Genomic DNA, 21256 nt, shown 5'->3' on the forward strand with positions numbered 1-21256 from the left:
AAAAATTGTGACTTTGATTATTTCAAATTAAAAGACTAATATATCATGAGTATGTGTATGAGTTTGTTTCAAAAATTAATGTATAATTTATTCCCAATTATTGCATCCATTAATCAATGGAATAATTTTTGTGGTTATTTGGTGTTTTTTGGCTATAAATATTGCTTTTGAAGCTCATGTTTTCCACACCATTTTTCAGATCATCTCTAATTTCATACAAGAATTTTAAAATAGTTTTCGAAATCCATCTTTCAATGTATTGATTTTTTTCTTATTTTCATAGGTCTGTCTCCAAAAATTGATTCTATTTTTTATATTTTCCACGGGTACAACAATTAAACTTATTTCACTCTAATTTTCTTTCTTTCAGCTGAACATATGGAAATTCAGCATATGAAAACCTATTTCACCTTCTCTTTAGGTGTTCAAAATGTGGATCTCGAAGAACGAATTTGATGAAATATGATGCACACGATGACTACCTTTTTTTTTAAAACTATTCATGCACTTAATTTTAGAGCTACAATTTGTATTGTTGATCATATTTTACATTTCAAATAGCAATGTTTCTTTTGCTCACCGACTATATTATGATTTTAATATTGATTAAAATCATATTGAATATTATAGATAGTTGTTGTTAACTTGCTTTGTGTAATTAGGAAATTAGAGTGGACACTATCATTTTTTATTGATTTAATTTCTTTGATGAGTGTTGTATCATATATATGACTTTTTTTTCCTATTATCTTCATCCCTTTACCACAACAATGTTGCTAAAATTAAATATACAAATAAATATTAACACCTAAAAAGATGAATATAATATCCTTAAAAAAAAGAGATAAATATAGTAGGCCATCATGATAAAAAAAAAACAAATTATATATATGTAAAAAAGGTTTTTTGAAGTAATATATGTAAAAAAAAGTTACTTTCTTAATTTTCGATAATCTAAACTCTCAAATAATAATTTTGAATGATAATGATTTTTTGTGCTGACCCTCCAGTTTCTATGGAAGGTCTACGATAGTATGGAGTTTGACCTGAGTCTAAGTAAAATTTAACCAATAATGGTCTCACAATAATTTCAAAAATCAATTGACTCATTAAACAAAAGAAGCTATTGGCTTAAGACAAAACATAATTGCTATGAGCAGATCTTTTGAGCATTTAATTGCAGACACATATACTCAATAGATATGATATTTTTGGTATAATATCAAAGGAGTAATTCGCTTTTTATCATTTACAAATAAAGATTACGGATTCAATCTCACATGGTCCAATACATGGTAATATTTATAAGTTTTATACAAGTAAGTATAAAATGCCTAAAAAAAAGCAAGAATAATTATTATTTTTCGATAATCATTAAGAATAATAAATGTCAAATTTTATCAATTTTTTTAATAAAAAAACGAAAATAACTAAAGGATTCACATCTACCACTGCTTATAATGATTTTTTTTTTTTTTTTTAGAAATATTCATAATGAACTTGTGGACAATTGTCATGTGTAGACATTCAAGGATTTATTAGTAAATCATATGTATATTGGCTACAATAATATGGTGTGTACCACTTTCTTATCTAGTTGTGTTGTTGGTGTAAATATTTATTCTTTGGAAAAGCATTTTAAGAATCTCAAGTTCTATATATGGTCTTCGTTGTTCACCATCAAACAATAAAGATTTGTTTTCAAACTGATGAAGAAATACAAACATTCAAAAGGACCATAAAAAAAACAAATGATATTAATGTAATAAAAAATTTCTAAATCATTAATCACATTTTAATATTAATGAAGATATTCTCCTTAATGAGAGGGTTGTGTTTATATATATATATATTTCGTTAATAAGAATCACATTTTAAAAAATTTCTAAATCATTAATCACATTTTAATATTAATGAAGATATTCTCCTTAATGACTACTTTACTCCTATACAGGTAATGAGAATCACATTATTTAAATGATTTAATTTTGTTTAAATCGATTTAATATCATTAATAAAATACCTTAGATATTTAATGGAGAAATAAAGGAGAATCACGTGATTTTAATGCATTAATCACATATAAACTGGTTTTAATCTTTACAGATATTCGACTTACTTGAGACATTTTTATCAGTGTTTTATTAAATAAATTTTATACAAACATAATTTTAAGTGTATATAAAAAATTATTGAATTCTGAGATATTTGACTTCGATAAGAAGTTCGTACGAGTGTTTAACAAATTTTATACAAATATAATTTTAAACATATATAAAAAAGTTTTTTTTTGAATGTATATATAAAAAAGTTTTAGAAATCTTAATTTTTTTTTTTTTTGACAAAAGAAATCTTAATTAAGAAACCCAAATATAAACATATATAAAGAGAAATGCTAGCTACTTATAGAAGTTTGTATGAGTGTTTAACAAATTTGGAACATATATGCTTATGAAAGTTATATTTTCTTATATTTATAGAGAATTAAATTTTTGCTTATATGCTTTAGCAAATTTAGGTCTGACTCTTAATGATTATACTAACTGCAATAGCATCTCTGCCCAAATTAGTGAGTATTCTGTTGGAAACAAGTTTGGTTTATCAAACTTTAGATTCTTAAATTTCTGAGAGTTTTGGTTTGGTCTCTCCTCTTTTTCTATTGTATATATTTTTTATTTAATATATTTTGGTGAGGTGATACTCTAATTGCCCACTTTTGGTTTAAAAATAAAAATTATTGAAGACGGTATAAATCCCATTAATATTATTGATATACTAAATAACATATTCCATTTTTCAAACAATGAATAAAAAATACAGCCTAGCAAAATCAATGCAAATATTTTGCTACCACAATATAGCCTTTTAAAATTGGTCTTTCAACTGTCAATGATAATTTTCGGTAAACCATCATACGCATAAACGACCCATGGTTTGGGCAAAATGTATGTTATTTGTATCACATTCATTTTGAGGTGTAATATAGACCTCTAAAAATGATGTGTGGATAAAGAAGTTAATACAAGAGATTATGGTCAGTTTTGGAACATGGAATATAGACACTCTTATAGAAAAATATATTGAAATAGTTGGTGCTATGACTAGAAGGAAGATTATTGTACGTGCATATAGGAAAATATGTGGTTCGATTAAAGGGCGAAAAAATTAGATAGTTCAAGGTTTAAGAATTGGTACACTAACAAAGTTAGATCGAGAAATAAGGTAGACATTATAATGAATACAGAATCAAAGAAGGATATTGTATATGTAAAAAGGATAGGACATCATATCATATCTATACAATTTATAGTGTAACAGTACGTCTTTAGTGTTACAAGTTACACAGACAAATAGGGTAGACATTATTGTTGGTGAGGAATGAAAGAAGGATATTATAGATGTGAAAAGGATAGGAGATCATATTCCTAAAAAGTGTAGTGGAACAATACATCTTTAATATCATGAAATTAAGTGGGTGGATGAAAGGGCGAAAGAATTAGATAGTTCAAGGTTTTAGAATTGGTACACTAATAAAGTTAGAACGAGAAATGAGGTAGACATCATAGTGAATACGGAATCAAAGAAGAATGTTGTATATGTAAAGAGGATAGGACGTCATATCATAGTTATACAATTTATAGTGTAACAATACGTCTTTAGTGTTATAAGTTAGACCGACAAATAGGGTAGACATTATTGTTGATGAGGAATGAAAGAAGGATATTATAGATGTGAAAAGGATAGAAGATCATATCATATTCCTAAAAGTTATAGTGGAACAATACATCTTTAATATCATTAGTGCTTATGCACCCTGGGCAGGGTTAAAAAAAACTTTAAAAGTAAATTTTGGGATGATTTAGGAGGCTTAATTCTAAATATACCACTAGGAGAAAATATTTTTCTACGAGGGAACCTAAATGTGAATGTAGGGAGTGTTTTGAAGGCTTGAATAGGGGTATGATCTAAGGGAGATATATGCGGATGGTAAATTCATATACAAGGGTCGAGTGCAATAATCATGAGGCCGAGGTGTACACTAGGTTGCCTTAATCAAAGACCAAACCCAGCAAAGTACCACGACAAACCGTGGTGCTGCCTACACGAGAGTACCCCTGTCTCACAACCTAATGCCCACAAAGATCCTCTAAAAAATCGCAGCTGCACAGCAGCAAAGCTGCACTACAACAGGCTGAAATACCTGCAACTAAAAAACAGAAAAGCCAAGCGGACGCAACAGCAATTATGCACACACAAAAGCCTTCCAGCCAGCGGCTACATCACGTAATAGCAACGCAGAACTGACACTAACACACCCACAAATAATGCAAACAACATAAGGTTAATGCATGACCTGCTATCAACGCCACAAAACTGTTCTTTAATTGATTAATTTTTCACGTTATCTAGATTAGTGAGCATTCATGACATCTTTTTGTAGCAGTTTCTATATCTATTTATTTTCGCGTTAATTAGATAATGGCTTGGGAAATCCTTTACAAATAAGCTTATTTTTTTAGTTTGAGTTAAGCTGAAAGAAGCTTTTTTCGATTAAGAATTGAGTCGTAACTTTAATATCATTTTTTCCGTTGCATTGCATATATTCTCTTACTATCATTTTTAGTTTTTATGACAAAGACAGAAGTGAAAATAGACATGTTTCAAGACATAATGATATATTTTTTTTAAGGCCAGAACATGTTGCTATTGTCATTGATGAGAATTAGAACAAATGACGTGTCATTATGCAACTTTAAAAGGAAAAGCTGCACTTAAAATGCATTAAGAGGTAACATAAAACTTCAAAGTAAAAACATGTCTCCACTGAGATATGCTTTGTTAGTGTTGTCTCCACTGCACTTCTCTTTGCGTACTCCTTTGTTGTTGTTTTTGAAGCAACACAAGTCAAATACTGCTTGGAATTCTAGGATGACGAGTTTAGCATCAGGGTGCAAATGACATGGACGAGGCAATTATAGTAAAGAACAAACCAAGAGTTACTAACTCTACGATACCATTCAACATTTTCTACATTTTTTAAGCTGATATGTTTAAATATAAAGAATTCTCATATAAAGCTAACATTTTATCTTTCTCTTCAACGTGCACACATATGCATGCAAAGGTGTTAATATTAATTTCGGGACTTTACATTTAATATGCAGATCTGCGTATCAGTGACGATGACTTGAAGAAGCTGTGTTTGATTGAAATTGAAATGCTGCTTCAGGAAAATGGACGGTCTCTTATTGACTTCAAATCTATGTCCAGGCCAAATGCAGCAGACATGCCAACTTTCACAAACAAGCTTATCGTTGATGAGCTAAATGACAACAAAGATGAACTGGATAAGACACACGCTGATGTTGACTGATGAACAAAGATGTGTGCATGACAAGATCATGGAGTCCGTTGGTTCTGACGACGGTGGTTTCTTTTTCTTATATGGTTACGGTGGTACTGGAAAAACCTTTATATGGAAAACATTGTCAGATGCTGTTAGATCGAAGGGGTTAATTGTATTGAATGTTGCATCCAGCGGTATAACGGCTTTTCTATTACCAGGTGGAAGATCCGCGCACTCGACGCTGACAGTCGCTATTGAGATTAATGAGGCATCATCGCTTACGATGGAAAAGGATAGTCCTAGGGCCGACCTGGTGTGCGCTGCAAAGTTGATAATTTGGGACGAGACTCTAATGATGCACCGATGGTGCTTTGAGGCAGTTGACCGATCAATGTGTGATGTCCAAGAATGATCCCCTAAACGAGTTTAGACCTTTTGGTGGAATGACAGTAGTTTTAGGTGGTGATTTCAGGCAGATATTGTCTGTTGCCCGAAAAGGAACGAGGCAGGATATTGTTGATGCCTCAATCAATTCATCAAAGATATGGGCTTATTGTAATTTGTTGAGGCTTATTGTTAATATGAGATTGGGTGCATCTTTGGTACCTGCAGAGCATGCAGAGCAGGAAGTAATTCCTAATTTTGGCAAGTGGATACTCTCAACTGGAGACGACAATGACGCTTCGGATGAGAATGGTGAAATGAAGGTAGAAATTCCTGAATATTTGCTCATATCGGACACAACAAATCCGTTGATGTCAATTATAAACTTTGTGTATCCTGATTTGAATGATAACATTGGTGACCAGCTATTTTTCCAAGAAAGGGGAATACTCGCACCAACGCTTGATTCAGTTGAGCATGTTAACGAATATATGATGTCGCTGATTCCAAGTGAAGAGAAAGAGTATTTAAGCTCTGATTCTGTTTGTCGATCGTGTGAAAATTATGATGTCCAAAGCGAGTATTTCACAGCAGAATTTCTTAATGGTATTAAGAGCTCTGGAATTCCAAATCACCGGTTGAAACTAAGGGTGGGATGTCCGGCTATGCTGATGAGAAACATCGATCAGGCCAATGGACTGTGTAATGGTACGAGGCTGACAATTACACATCTAGGGAAGAGCACGGTAGTTGCTACTGTAATTACAGGAGAAAGGGCAGGTACCAGGGTATTCATTCCCAGGATGAATCTTATTCCGAGTGATCCAGAACTACCCTTCAAATTCAGACGCATGCAATTTTCATTGACGCTTTGTTTTGCGATGACAATAAATAAAAGTCAGGGTCAATCTTTATCTCGAGTGGGAGTTTATCTTCCTAAGCCCGTGTTCACGCATGGACAACTCTATGTCGTTGTCTCTCGAGTTACTTCTAGAAAAGGTTTGAAGCTACTCATCTTGGATGAAGATAATAATGTTTGCAAGGAAACGAAAAATGTTGTGTATCGTGAAGTTTTTCAAAAAGTATGATCATTGGCTATGTTTTAGAATTGTTGTTGCTATAATTTAAAAAACTAAAGTTACGTATTGTTTGGAATTCGTTTTTCTTTTTTAATTTCTTTGTAAGGCGTATTGGTATACATGACAACAAACCCCGCCCCCGCAAGACCCGGCCGCCCCCGCCCCGAATTTAACGGGGAAAAGCCGATTTAACCGGGTGCGGGTACGGGTGTGGTGGAAATTTGGAGTTTTAGTACGGGGGCGGGTGCGGGGTATGCTTACTCCCGCCCCGCACCCACCCCCGCCCCGCACCCGTTTTTTAAAACTTTCTTTCTTAAATTTTATAATCTTATTTCCATAAGTACCAACCTATTTTAATATAATATTACTCTTTAGAAACATATTTATTATAATTATTTTGCTCTTTTGAAAAAAGTTTATTAGATAAATAATTATTAATATAATTATTGTGTTTTTGTTGCTATGAAAAAATGAAAAAATATGCATTTTTTAAATATTTTATAAAAAATAAAGTTTTCGCGGGTGGGGGTGGGGGCGGAGCCGGGAGTTGAGGGCGAGGTTGGGTGTTCAATTTTTCCCCTGATATGGTTTGGGGACGGAGGCGGGGGCGGGTACGGGTGCATGGAAGCGGAGGCGGGGACGGGGATTCTCAAACCCGCCCCCGGTCCGTCCCGTTGCCATGTCTACGTATTGGTCATTACAGGACATGCAATTTCTATATAAGCAGATCCTCCTGCCATTGACTTTTAATTGATGCACTTTTCAGGTATAACAGTACGCATAACTTTTTTTTTACATCGTTGTTACCCCAAAATACAAATTTACATTAGACCATTGGTTTTGTAAAAAATAAAAACAAATAACAATCGACGTTTCTGTAGCCCAAACTATATTTAGACACACCCATAAAAAATTTAACGTTTGCATTCACAGGCTATGGGTATACATCTGACACTGACTATTATATAAAAAAAATATAATCTTTTTAGTTTTTATGATTAATAAAATATATTATGTCAACAAATAATAATATACAGTACGTCGGCGTATTTTTGCATAAATATTACATATGTTAAGTTTAACAATGAGTACATCTTATACTACAAATAATTAGTATAAGTATAAATCCAAATACTTTAATCGTTATGTGCAATGTTTATATATTTTAAAATATATACAAAATTAACAACATTAAGATGATATTTTTTTCCATATCAAATTTAAATCATAACCACATTTATAATTTTAAGATAACATAATATAAAATCTATACATTTGATCAAAAAAGATTTTTATTTCCCGTGCTTGGCACGGGTCACTATACTAGTAAGTCAAATACTCAAATTCATGTGAGTCATGCTTGATAAATGAGGTTAATTCTAATACGAGTCGCATGTTAGGTACTATCATGAACTTAAATACAAGCAAAAGTAGAGTTTTTTTTTTTTTTTTGAAAGAAAGTAAAGATGTTATTTGGTTTGAATTTAGACCAAATACATCTTAACTTTACTTGTATGTCAAGAGGAAGTACCATATTTTCTCTTGAGTGATCAAGTCTAGAATATTCACTCTACCGTAAGTGTATATTTTAGTTTGAACAAAGGAAATAAGAAGTGTAGTTTAAAGAGTTTAGATGTTTTGCAACTACGGTCCAATGCATCTATAAAATCATTTGATTCAAATTCAAAGGCGCGGTCAGACCCTTGTTTAGGGGTTCAAATCTTAAGTTAATACCTCAAATTAGTCCATATAATTTGGACGAAGTCTAGAAATAGTCTTTCTAACAAAAACATAAATTTTATCCATGTAATTTTTTATTAACATGTTTTAATTCTCTAAAAAGATCATTTTAATACTTCGCCCAAACTTTTCTTTCACCAAGAGTTAAAATACAAAAAAAATCCAAAATGACACGGGTGAAATCAATGTTAGTAATTAGCTTTTTAAAAAAATAAAAAGTTACTAATTGATTATTAAATTAATTTTTTTCTTCTTTGTATGGAGTTTAAACTTAAAATTTCCTACTTCTTTAATTTTTAACTCATATATGTTTTTTATACTACTTTAATTTTTAAGTCATATCTGTTGAGCTATTCAACCTCCATATCTCATGTAATTTTGTAGTCACTAACACACAAATAAGCCATCAAATTAACTTTTTTTTCATGAAAAATAGAAGAAAGAAATCCATGTAAGAAAACATACGCACTAGTAGTATACGGTATCATTAAAGTAAGCAAAAAAAGGCCATAAAATAATGACAAAAAATGAACCGTGTATTCCAGAACAATCTATGCTGTGACTGCTTTGTTAAAAAAGCACAATCCAATACAATAAACACACGCAAGACAAAACAAAAACATAAACAAAATCAAAAACAAAAACAAAAGTTACACATATACCAAATCCAGCTACAAATACAGCAACACCTACTCAAAATTCAATTCTTTTCTTTATCCAACACCAACGACTTCATCGCTAAGAAACTCTTACCCACAAAAATAATCATTAAATAAAACAAAAAAACAACATTAATTGCTTTGGTTCTGTTGTCTATGTCATAAAATCTTGATTTTCTCTTTCAACCAATTCATCAAAACAAGATCAACCCATTTAATCATTCATGTTCAAACATTCAAATCCATCATTAAGTTAGAATCTTTTCCCTTCTTTCTCATCTGGGTCCCTCTCAGATTTTCTTTTCAATGGCTTGTCCTTCAAATTCAATCACCTACAATGGCACCCTTTGTGCTTGTTTACCAGGACATGTTCTTGATGTCGTGGCTAAGAGTTGCAAACTCTTTGAAGCTGACTCAAATATTACCACAGATACTGGTGTTGATTACTATGCTCTTAAGCTGCCAGAGACACTTCCTGGATTTGATTCTCTTAAGAAGTTTACACAGTCACAAGCTGTGTTCTTGGAGGCTACACTTGTCATGCTTCTCTCTTGGCTTTTGTTTTGCTTATTTCTTAGGTTTATGAGCCTTGGTGATGGTCGTGGCGTGTGGTTTAAACTTAGGTGGTTTGTTAGTCGATTGGATATTTGTTTTGCTACTAGACATTGGCTGGTTAGTACTTTGTTTGGTTTTGTTTTGATTTGTTTTATTACAGCAAAACTGTTTAGCTAAAGTTAATTCTGTTTGATTAGTTAAATTAATTGGTGTTTAGATAAATTAGTTTATTACAACAATACTGTATATGATTTAGTTACAGTTAAATTTGTTTATAAGTTAAATTAGTTGGTGTTTTATTGAGTTAGTTTATTACAATAAAACTGTATATTTAGTTACAGTTAATTTTGTTTATCAGTTAAATTAGTTGGTGTTTTTGGTTAAGTTAGTTTTATTACAACAATACGATAATTTAGTTACACTTAATTCTGTTTGATTAGTTAAGTCAGTTAATTACAACCAAAGTGTATATAATTTAGTTACAGTTAATTCTTTTTATCAGTTAAGTTAGTTGGTGTTTAGTTAAGTTATTTTATTGCAACAAAACTTTATGTAATTTAGTTAAAGTATATTCCGTTTATCAGTGAAATTAGTTGATCTTTTTAGTTTAGTGTAATTTAGTTACAGTTAATTCTGTTTGATCAGTTAAATTAGTTGGTGTTAAGTTAGTTTATTGCATTAAAGTTGTATGTAATTTAGTTAAAGGTTATTCTGTTTGATCAATTTAATTAGTTGATGTCTAGTTAAGTTAGTTTATATGTATTAGTTGAGAGAGTTATATTATATGTATCAGAATCAGAAATAAGCATGAACTCATTGATTCCTATTTTGATCAATCATTACAAATTACATCAAATATAAACCTTCTCCCTGAATCTCTATATGTTCGATATGAGTTTAGTTCCTTTCTTTGATTTCATGAGTCATGATGGTTCAGCTTCATGCCCCCAACCTAAATTTAAGATTTCATTCACTTTACTGATCTCACAATCCAACTGTATTCATAAATTTGTTATATTGTTTGCCTTGAGAGTTTTTTTTTTTTTTTTGCATATAAAGTAGTTTAATTTGTTATGGTTACAAACTGAATTCGCCTTTTCGTCTAAATTGCTATCGTGACACAACTGCTTGTAGCTGTTCTTGAAATAGAATTACAATATAGGCATGCTCATGTAGGTTTATGTTGCACGCGATGCGATATGTATTTTATTATTATCAACTAAGTAAATTAATGTTGAGTGAAATTTTGTTTTCTTGTAGGACGATAAGAAAGTAGTAACCAAACGCAAAACTGAACTTGGTGGAGCTTTCTCCATAGCAAGTTGGATACTTTTCATTGGTTTATTTGCTGCGTGAGTCTTCGATACCTTGTCAGGATATATTAATGAGATCTATAATGTTTTCCTTTATTACGCTTTGATTTCTATTTGTCAAAATCTTTATTTTTGACTCAACTTTCCAATTTCCATTAGGTTGCTATACCAGATCATATCAAAGAGATCAATTGAGGTTCATAATATAAGAGCAACAAATGCACCAGAATTAACCTCATTTCTGAATGACATGGAGTTCAATATAACAACTATATCTAGTATGAGCTGTGCAAATCTACGTGATCTCGGTAACATAGTTTCTGGAAATCCGGGATTTATTGACGAAAGAGTTGTTTCTCTGTCAACTTTAGCAAACTACTCTTGTCACAACTCAAGCAAGGGACCAACAATAGCACTCAAGTGTAAAGGTTGCAAGCTCATCTCCGATAACATGTACATTTCATGGCAATTTGTTGATCTCCCAAATAGTCCCGCTACTGCTGTTGGTTATGAATTCAATCTCGCTTCAACGGATAGTGCTAAGAAACACGTGAGTTTTGTTAATGGAACGCTAAAGAATGGAAGCACTTTTGATGATAGACCGGTTACATTTAGAGGGAGGCAATCAAATATTTTGAAGTTCAATCTGTTTCCCCGAATATACCGTAATTTGCACGATCTAAAGCTCATTCAGCCTTTATTTCACGAGTTCCTCCGTGGTTCAGTTTTTCGTGATACAAATCAACTTCGAACGTCCCTTGAAAACTCTGTTGAAGGACTAGTCAACACCACATTGTATATCAATTTTCTCTCTGCTTATGTTGTGGAGGTTGATAAAGAGAGTATTTTGGGTCCTGGTAAGCATCTTTCTGTATCTCGTATATGTAAGTTATCTTCTGCAATTTTTCTAATTAGTTGTATCCCATATTTTATATTTAGTCAATTCTTGCATTCCTTTATCTTTTTCTTTGCAGTCCTCAAGGCTTTTTTTTCTCATGTGATTTTGTTGTTTGCTTCAGCCTTTAACTATTTTCTTCCATTTTATCATATTTTTATTAGTACTCCTAACTTTGTTCATACTAGTCACTAAATACTATCGGCCTATGAAGCACTGACACTGCCATGACACTGAAATGTCGACACCAGTAATATCTTGAGAAAATTGAATAGTTAAATGTAACCATACATGTCGGTGTGGGACACCAGATACGTCTTCTATCTGAAGTGTTGATGCTACATATCAGCTGCTTTATCATCAAGTTCAACCATCAAATCCTTGGATCTCTAAGACCTTCCATCCTATATATTTGTTTCTAAAATGGAAATAACTTATGTTTACAATCTGAATTAGAAAATTACTGTCTTTTCAAACAAACAAAAAAAAAGAACTATTTTGTACTAGTTTAGGTAGGTCTAATTGAAATTACCAGATCACTTGGCAATAGTTAAATTAGGTTTAACCAATTGAGCCATGATTTTTTGGTCTAAACATTTGTCATATATTAAGGTGCTTTGGAAACTATTAGAATTGAAAATAAATTGTGCCAATTCAACTCCAAAAGCTAACTACAGGAGGGACAATTTTTCTATGAGGATATTTTGATCATAGATCCAACCAATATGGAATCTTAATAGAAACACTGACATATCTTTGCTACATGTCTGCTTGAATATCCAGTTTTTGTGCACACTGTTGATGTTTCATCCTTTTCTGTTTTATCTGCAGTGAGCTTCCTTGCGGACCTTGGTGGCCTGTATTGCATTAGCATAGGCATATTTTTCTATCTATTGATACAGGTATAATTCTTCTTCGATTCTCGACAATATTCAATTAGGATTCCTCAATAATTCAAACTTTGTACTATATGATGGTTCAATCAATATTGTCTTAACCTTGTTTTACAATTCTAGTGTGAATACAGGGTAAAGAAGCTCAGAAATGAGGATAGTGTTTTGCGGTCAATTAAAAATCGGTGTAAAGCTCAAGATAATTGGGATAAAGTAATGTCTTTGTTAACATCTGAAAACATCTTGTGTATTTCACATTGATTTTCTTATTGTCAATAATAGGCTTCTTTTTTTGAAGAAGTCAATAATAGGCTTCTTATATGTTGGTTATATGACTGATATTTCTGCTTTTAACCAGCTTAGGAAATATGTAAAGTTTACCTATGGTGTTCCTACAATGGATGAAGACAACTATGATGAATCTAAAAAGGGAGCTTGTTGTGATGGGTTTATGTTGCATTCAATACAAAGCAGTGGATCATCACATAAGCGAAGGCAGCAAAGCAAAACAAGTTCTATAAATTTGTACGAGAAACCGAGTTTACCTGCCAACAAGGTAAAGCTGTCACTATATGTCCGTTCGTTTTTCTAGTTCACAATTACTAATGTCAGTCACACGTGGAAAGATGTGATGTCGTTGTTAATCATAAGTGTCCAAACATAACTTTTTTATTGCTTATATTCGAAACTATAGGGAGCAGTCAGAATGATTTGTTTGTAGCTAGTTTTTCTACTAAAATATATGGTTGCTGCCGCATCTTTTTAAAATTAATTTCAATGTTTTCTTCCAGTCATTGATCAGCAAACCGCTTGGATCTACGAATGATTCTACACTGCATTATGAAAATACGGCAAAGCAGCATAGTGTTGGTTCAAGCAGAGATTTCCCACCATGTCAACCTCAAGAATCGTCTACTATTGATGATAACTTTATTCCTCCTCCACCTTCACTAGGTATGCTAATAACAATTACCAATTAGTTGTTTGTTTTAATATATTGTCCAGCATACTTATTAGGTGATATTTAAATCAGTATCTTTTCGTGTGAAATAAGTTTTGTTGAATGTTACTTTGCTGAGTTTCAAAAGTGAAACTGAAATCTTAGATCCACTGTCTCCCCATCATAAATGTCTCTCTTGGCTCCATGTTTTGTCATGATATAATGCTATTGAACTTTGGTTTTGCTTCTCTATTACTTACTATCATAGGTAACACTGCTAACACATTATGTCTTTCAATTGGTTTATCTGCTTAATAGCTGTTGGATCGTCAATTATTTACCATTATTTAAAACTTGTTTCTGCATTATTTGAAGAGATATTTTAATGATACCTTTTTTCAAGTTTCAAAAATTGTACTGTGGTGTTTTGCTACCTTCAATGGATATAACTTGTATGCAAATATGATGCAGAATGCAAGAGTGGTTCTGAAATGGACATGTCCGATGTTCAGAAGAATCTCAAAAATCTGTACGAGTATAATGCCTTGTTAAGGGAAAGATTATTAGCTGCACAGTCTTTGCTCCAATCCTCCTCATCTAACCACTCTTCCAAAATAAAGAGCAATGGAACTTAGCATAGGTGTCTTTGCATCAACCGATCATCGGACCATTCCATGAATTTTACAAGCATCGTTTTAGCTTGACAATGGAAGTTGATTCTTGATTGAAACCTGACCAAGAGGAGTTAATGATTGTAAAATCTTTAAGTGGGAGAATATGCTGAATAGACCTCTTCAAAACCATAGTATTCCTCCTAGTCGAATATTCCTGCATTGAAAGCTGCAGTGTATGGACAAAGCATGCTGATCCACATTTTGATTTCATCCGATATTCTTTGATGATTATTGTTGTCATCGTCTAATATTCCTTACCACTCTTCTGAAAATGATTTTCCATGTTCATATATGTTTCGTCAAACCTTGTATATAGCCAGTGCTGTATTTTGTGTAAAGGAGAGTGGCACTAAATTTGTTTTTGCAGGCATTGTTATTGTGAGTAATAGCTCTTCAGAATGTAACATAATTTCCCATTTTTATTCTTTTATGGATTTTTTATGTTATGATATGCTGAGTGACTTTTAATTTTCACTACAGATAAATTTCTCTAGAAGGGTGATACAATTAAGAGCATCCAAAAAACATGTACATCCCTTGTTTGTTGAATGAACAGACACAAACAACTGGGTTGAGACTTAAAAAGCATGGATGTTATGTTATATTTTGTCGTATGTTCAGACGATTTCCAATTTCCGACCACTGCCATTAATTTTTATTTTTTTTCCCATGCATATACCACTAAACCCTTTAGCTTGTTTAAGAATCACATTCTCAATGTTGTCAAAACTTTAAAAATGAGTTAGCTTTCAATTTGAGCCTGACTTCCAATTGATATCATTATCCAGCTAAAGTCACAATCACATATGTCTTCATTCACTCAATAAAAAAAAAAAAAATGATTACACAAGTATTACTATATGATGATTGCCCCTCTTACAAAAAATTTAAGATAAATATGTTGGGAAATCCTTCCACCAATAAATATATGGCCACATTTCAATTAGACAGGTAAAGCCCTTGATCTTTTCAATAAATTTTAGGAAAATATTCTCATATCTTAAGAATTTGTCCCACCAGCTTCTCTTCAGTACATTGGCATTTGGCACACCTAGCATCACATGTTAATTGTATTGAATTGGAATCACATACCTTAAATATCTAAGTGCACAATCTACAGCGACACTTCTACCATTTTTTAGAAGTACTGCATAGAGGAAGCTAATTTTGTACCATTCTAACTACCGGGTAGAGCCAGTATTCCAAAAATCAGACCAATGATTAACCCAATTTAAAAAATAAAAAAAAGGGTTTATTAGTTAATGATAAATAATTATTTGGTTGAGAGAATATCATGCAGGTGTTGTATATAAATTATAATATAGACTCTGGCAAGTTGGAATCAAAGCATTTGCTTGCATGGTCATTGGCATGCGTCCCTTGCACACTCTTCTCACAATATCGAATCCGGCAGCATGTTTTCTGAAATTTTTTAGGAGCACATGCAACTGAGTGGGTGAGTGAATCAACTGAACCAGGTCAACAACCGGGGTAATGGATCATGTGGTTGAACCATGGATCGATGCCATAACGTCCAGTTTATAAGCACAACTGATTTAAACTCCTGACTGGATAGACTCTGGGTCCGATTCTCGGTTGAACCGGTTCGAAGGTCAGTCCGGTCTAATTTTTATTTAAAACAGTGGTATCATGTTACAAAGAAGCAACATAACAGTTTAACAGAAAAATTCAAACCGAGGCTACAAGCCTCATGTCATGACAATGTATAAGGATGAGTTAGACACACTGGGGGTCTGTTGTAAACAGACCTTGCATTTGTAGGAGACTGATTTCACAATTTAAATCAATGGATGATCTTGTAGTAGTTATCCCGATCAAGGAAGTTTAACAAAAGCGAGAAAATTGATTAATTGAACAACGTTTGCAGCTGCAACTAGCACTATAATTGTCCATTCAATGAGATATTCTACTTTGTATTCAAATGCCAGAATAATTGCAATGTAGTATACATACTCATACTCATAATCATAATAGACATTTGTGGACACAAAATGTATCATACAAATATATTTGCTCCGTTATCCCAAAGCCATTGTATAACTTGGTGATGATTATGCTCATGAGCAAATGAGGCTTCAGGAGCACATTGCCTTCTCCACTAGTTCCTGCAATTCTCCATTCTTATATGCCTCTGCAGCCATAAACAAAGTGAGATTAGAACAATTATTTACGAGAAATTAAGTGTCGATAATAATATAGTCTTATCCGATGTTAAAAAATAAACTTAATAACTGATTCTTATGCAGTCAATAGTAACATCATGCAGTAAACATATGAAAGCTGGAGGACCTACTCGAAAGCATTTTTTTTCTTTCAACTTTTATGGATCAATTACAAGGAAGCAAAGGTATGTAATTGTAACAAGAAAAAGATTAATATGTGCAAACTGGCATTTTGTAAACATCGATTTTGCAATAGCTGATAAAAAACAATATCTTTGTCACCAACATGATAGAATATTTGTCAGGTTACTTGCATTTAAACCAATCTGGTCATCTTTTGTATTTCTAGTTTTTCTTCAAATTCAATCTTTAGATAAAACTCTTTCCATTTCTTTTTAGGTTCTAATTAGTGAATCTTAAATCTTCAAAAATTGAGAAGGAAACCTATAGTATAATATAATATCTCCATTAGTTTAACATGATAACTTTTTTTGAGGAAAGTTTAACATGATAACTAATCACTAGTAGCAACTTGATTAGAATATTTCCTAGCTCAGATGTTAAATGTGAAATTTATCATAGCTCTTCCTATTACTAATTATCTACCCTTTAGCTCATGTTCAAAGATTCCATCAGGGAAGCAAACCAAATTAAACAACAACAACAAACAAGCCTTATCCCACTAAATGGGATCGGCTACATGGATCTAACGACGCATAATGCTCTATCATATACCATATTTATATCGAACTCGTTAATCTCTAGATCTTTCTTAAAAGTTTTTTTTAATAGTTTTTTTACGTCTTCCTCCGTCTCTAGTGATTTGACTACTCTCTATCCGATCTACTCTCCTTACTACATAATCTAGAGGTTTTCTATTTACATGCCAAAACCACCTAAGCCTAGTTTCCACCATCTTTTCTACTATAGGTGTTACCCTAACTCTCTCTCTAATGTTGTCATTTCTAATCATATCTCATCTAATCTTACCACACATCCAAAGCAACATCATCATCTCTATTACACTTAGTTTATTTTCATGTTGGTTATTGACAGCCCAAGACTATGTCTCATACAACATTATGTTAACATTATCACCAAGGCAACATTGATTGATTAGGCCAAATATTGTACCACACAGACAGAAACAAGTATGAAAATCAGAAATTCAAGAGGACATACCAACAGTGATATCACATCCTCCAAAAAACTCTCCATCAATATAGAGCTGAGGAAAGGTAGGCCAACTGGAATATTCCTTCAGTCCCTGGCGTAACATATCATTGTCCAATATGTTTATCGTTTCAAAAGACGCATTCAAAGACCTCAAAATTTGCACAACCGTATTTGAGAATCCACACTGTGGAAAATCCTTGGTACCCTTCATAAACAAAACTATTTTGTTTGATGTAACAACTTTATCCAATGTGGTCTTCAATTCAGGAGTCAAAGCTGAAACAAATCAAAATCAGAAAAAACCCAAGTTGCATATAAGATTATATATTCATATTCTTATCTATCAAATTGTAAAAATGAAAAATTAATTGAAAAAATAGACTTAACCCTAAAAGGGGCTTTTTGTGAATTGTGTAAAAATTGAAGGGTGAAATTGAAATGGGGGAATTAAAGATTGAAACTTTAAAGTAATTAAGTGAAAACCCACGAAGGAAAAGAGGGTAGAGAAGTACCAGAACAGCGAATTGTGGTGGAAAAACGTTGTTTGAGTTGAATTTTGGGTTGGGAATGGAAAATAGTGTTTTGTTTAAGAACAAGGGGTGAACGAGGTGGAAGAGACAGTGACGAGGTCGTTACATGGGAGTTGAAGCATGATGTTGTTGGATACAAGTGTACTTGCAAAGAGAATGGTTTAACGCACGAACTCAAAGACATGATTGTTTGTTTGTTCAGTTTCTGAGTTTCAACTTCCAGTCGCAATTCTCTTTCCAAGTGTTACTGTTGGTTTTATCAAATCATGGATGAGGTGTAACCAAAAATAAATAAATAAATGATTGATGAGGTCTATTATTATCTTTCAACAAAAATAAAAATTGGTACTACATTTGCAAATGATATCCACAAACATATTTTACTCATGTAACAAAACAAAAAATATAGGTGTATATATTATTCCACTTATAAATTCATTTATGTTGTTAATTTTCATTGGTTGTTGGATAAATTATCACCATTTTTTTAAAGATAACTTAAAAAAAAAAAACTTTAGGGAACATGTATTATATTATTTATATCATTGTATAAATGCAACTTAAAAGTTAACTAAGTATCTTCCGAAGAAAAAAGAAAGAAATTAACTAATATCATTAGTTGGGGTAGCATTTATAGTATAAAATATGATGGAAACAAAGTTTAAGTGGTTTAGATGTGTAGATACATGTGAATTTTGTAATAAAGAGAGTTAATCAGATAAATGGTAGCAGTTAAATCATTGGAAATAAAAGAATATATAGAAAAAGTATAAGAAAAATCTCAAGATCATGAATTGAAGAAAAATATAGTACTGTATTTTTCTGGACTTTATGTCTACAAGAAAATATAAAGAATTCTGGACTTTATGTCTACAAGAAAATATAAAGAATCTCACATTACAGAGGTAGAATCTGTATTTTTTTTTATATGATCATTTTTTCAAATTTCACGTTTATTACATGGTCAATTTGAACAATTAAACTTTTTGAATATTTGTAGGTGAGAAATCAAAGTTTAAAGAAGGAAAAAAGGAAGAAAAAAAACACGACGAAGGGATGGGTACTCACTTGGTTGAGTTGAATGATTAAAGGTGTTTAAGTGTTCGATGTGCAAGGTTCCAATCTTCACAATGGAAAAAATATTAACATAACAACTACTCCCTCGGGTGAGTAAGCTGGAACAACATGACCATTATCCAAATAACAATAGAGAAATGATATTTGTACAACCATTTTCTAACAACTTTTTGACAATTTTATCTCTCATATTCACATTATGTTTTTATTCTCTCTTCCTTTTTCTCTCTCTATTTTTTTTGACCAATCATAGGAGAGAAAAACAAAGTTGTCATGAAAGTTGTAAGAAAGAGAAGTACAAATATCACTACTCATAACAATAAGGGCTCGTTTGGTGCACATGATAGGGAGACAGGATAGGATAGAACTATCATATCCTGACTCAGTCTGTTGTTTGGTGCACCAATAGGAAAGATTAAATTAAACCCATTTTCAATCCTATCCTATCCAACCTTTGTTATTTGGGAAATGTTAACGAGAGCCCCGGACACTCTTTAAGCACCTAAAGTAGTAAGATTTTATGAAAGTTTGTGCATTTATTGCATTGGAAATTGAAGTCTTTACTTTTTTTAAAGAATAATTTATTCATTAGGAATGCTTAAAGAGTGCCCCAGGGGCACTCGTTAACAAGACCTTTGTTATTTTTATCCTTAGTTTTTGGTGGGTTAACAACCTGATAGCATAACAACTTCTCACACGCGCATCTTTTATTCTTCAAAGACCCTCCTTCGACTCACTCCCTCTCCAATAATTCTGTGTCAAAATTGATTTCAGTTTTTTTTTCTCTCCCAACAGTTCATCTCTCCACTCCACCGCCAGCCTTCCTATTTTAGTTTATTTTTTTGATTTATCTGAACTCAATTTCATATTCTTGGATGATCTTTGCATTTTCTGCTATAATTGCAAAACAAAATTTTCACCTTTATTTGTGAATCGTTGAGTACTGATTCATCTAAACCCAATTTGATATTATTGGATTATGCCCTTTTCTGGTAGAATTCTTTTCTGGTACAATGGCAAAACACAATTTTTAACTTTATTTTGTAAATCGATGAATAAAAGGACGTTTTCACCAATTATTGAAATTAGTGGCATCGGTTTGCTTTTGAATGTTATTGGTACCTTTGTGGCATGGATTTGCGAATGTTCTTGCTGCCTTTGGAGTTTTTGAAATGGCTGAATGTTCTTAAGTTTAATTTTTATTTGGCTTAGCAAAGGTGTACCAAACACATGAAAAAATAAAATTATATTTTCCTATCATGTGTGCACCAAACATGTGATATGATAAATGTTATCAGGTCACTATCATATCATATCCTTATCCATCTTTTAATGCACCAAACGGACTCTAAGGGTTTTTGGTTACAACATTGAAACTTGTATATTTTGTATTAAGTATATAAGTATATTACTTTTAATAAATAATAATAATTGATTACAATAAAAACTTACTCGTTTTAGTTAGTTTAATATATGCAATATTACACATATTAAATAAAACCTACAAGAATATTAAAAAATTAAACTAATATTGCAGAGCTCTCATTAAAGAGAACTCTTTCAAAAATTATCGTATGCCACTTTCAGTGACAAGCACACGGTATTCTTTAGTAAAAGGCGAAAGAATAGTTCGCTATGTGCTTATCACATGGCTCCGTGCTTTACAACTTCACAACTCCTTTCATTTTATAAGCTCACTAGCTTAATTTAGTCGTTGCACCAGTCGATGTGGGACTAATACATTAACATACTGTGCGCACATAATAATGCTTTTGTTTCCCGTGTATCGTCTGTGCCTCAACAAATAGCCT

General features: G+C 32.2%; 2 protein-coding genes and 1 non-coding gene across 3 annotated transcripts; 1 reads left to right on the forward strand and 2 right to left on the reverse strand.

Moving 5' to 3' along the window:
• Positions 1–9252: 9252 nt before the first annotated feature.
• Positions 9253–14928, forward strand: LOC146908873 (uncharacterized). The gene is made up of 8 exons (XM_085730698.1): positions 9253–9881; positions 11025–11116; positions 11237–11934; positions 12804–12874; positions 12989–13078; positions 13224–13421; positions 13657–13819; positions 14277–14928. Exons 1-8 carry the CDS (start codon positions 9516–9518, stop codon positions 14438–14440), a joined length of 1842 nt encoding a protein of 613 aa, XP_085586824.1. The 5' UTR covers positions 9253–9515; the 3' UTR covers positions 14441–14928.
• A 1457-nt stretch (positions 14929–16385) lies between these two features.
• CXIP1 (CAX interacting protein 1) lies at positions 16386–18595 on the reverse strand. Its single transcript, XM_085730699.1, has 3 exons — positions 18351–18595; positions 17845–18114; positions 16386–16631 (listed from the first exon to the last, which is right to left on the reverse strand). The coding sequence occupies exons 1-3, from the start codon at positions 18550–18552 to the stop codon at positions 16576–16578; spliced, it is 528 nt and encodes a 175-aa protein (XP_085586825.1). The 5' UTR covers positions 18553–18595; the 3' UTR covers positions 16386–16575.
• Positions 18596–20982: 2387 nt separating this feature from the next.
• Positions 20983–21099, reverse strand: LOC146908875 (U5 spliceosomal RNA). The gene has a single exon (XR_015021025.1). It is a non-coding gene; the product is annotated as a U5 spliceosomal RNA (small nuclear RNA).
• Between the last annotated feature and the right edge of the window lie 157 nt (positions 21100–21256).

The sequence above is a fragment of the Medicago sativa genome, chromosome 7 (genome assembly GCF_051527215.1).
Source record: "Medicago sativa cultivar Bolivia chromosome 7, Bolivia_mono, whole genome shotgun sequence".
Lineage (NCBI taxonomy): Eukaryota > Viridiplantae > Streptophyta > Magnoliopsida > Fabales > Fabaceae > Medicago > Medicago sativa.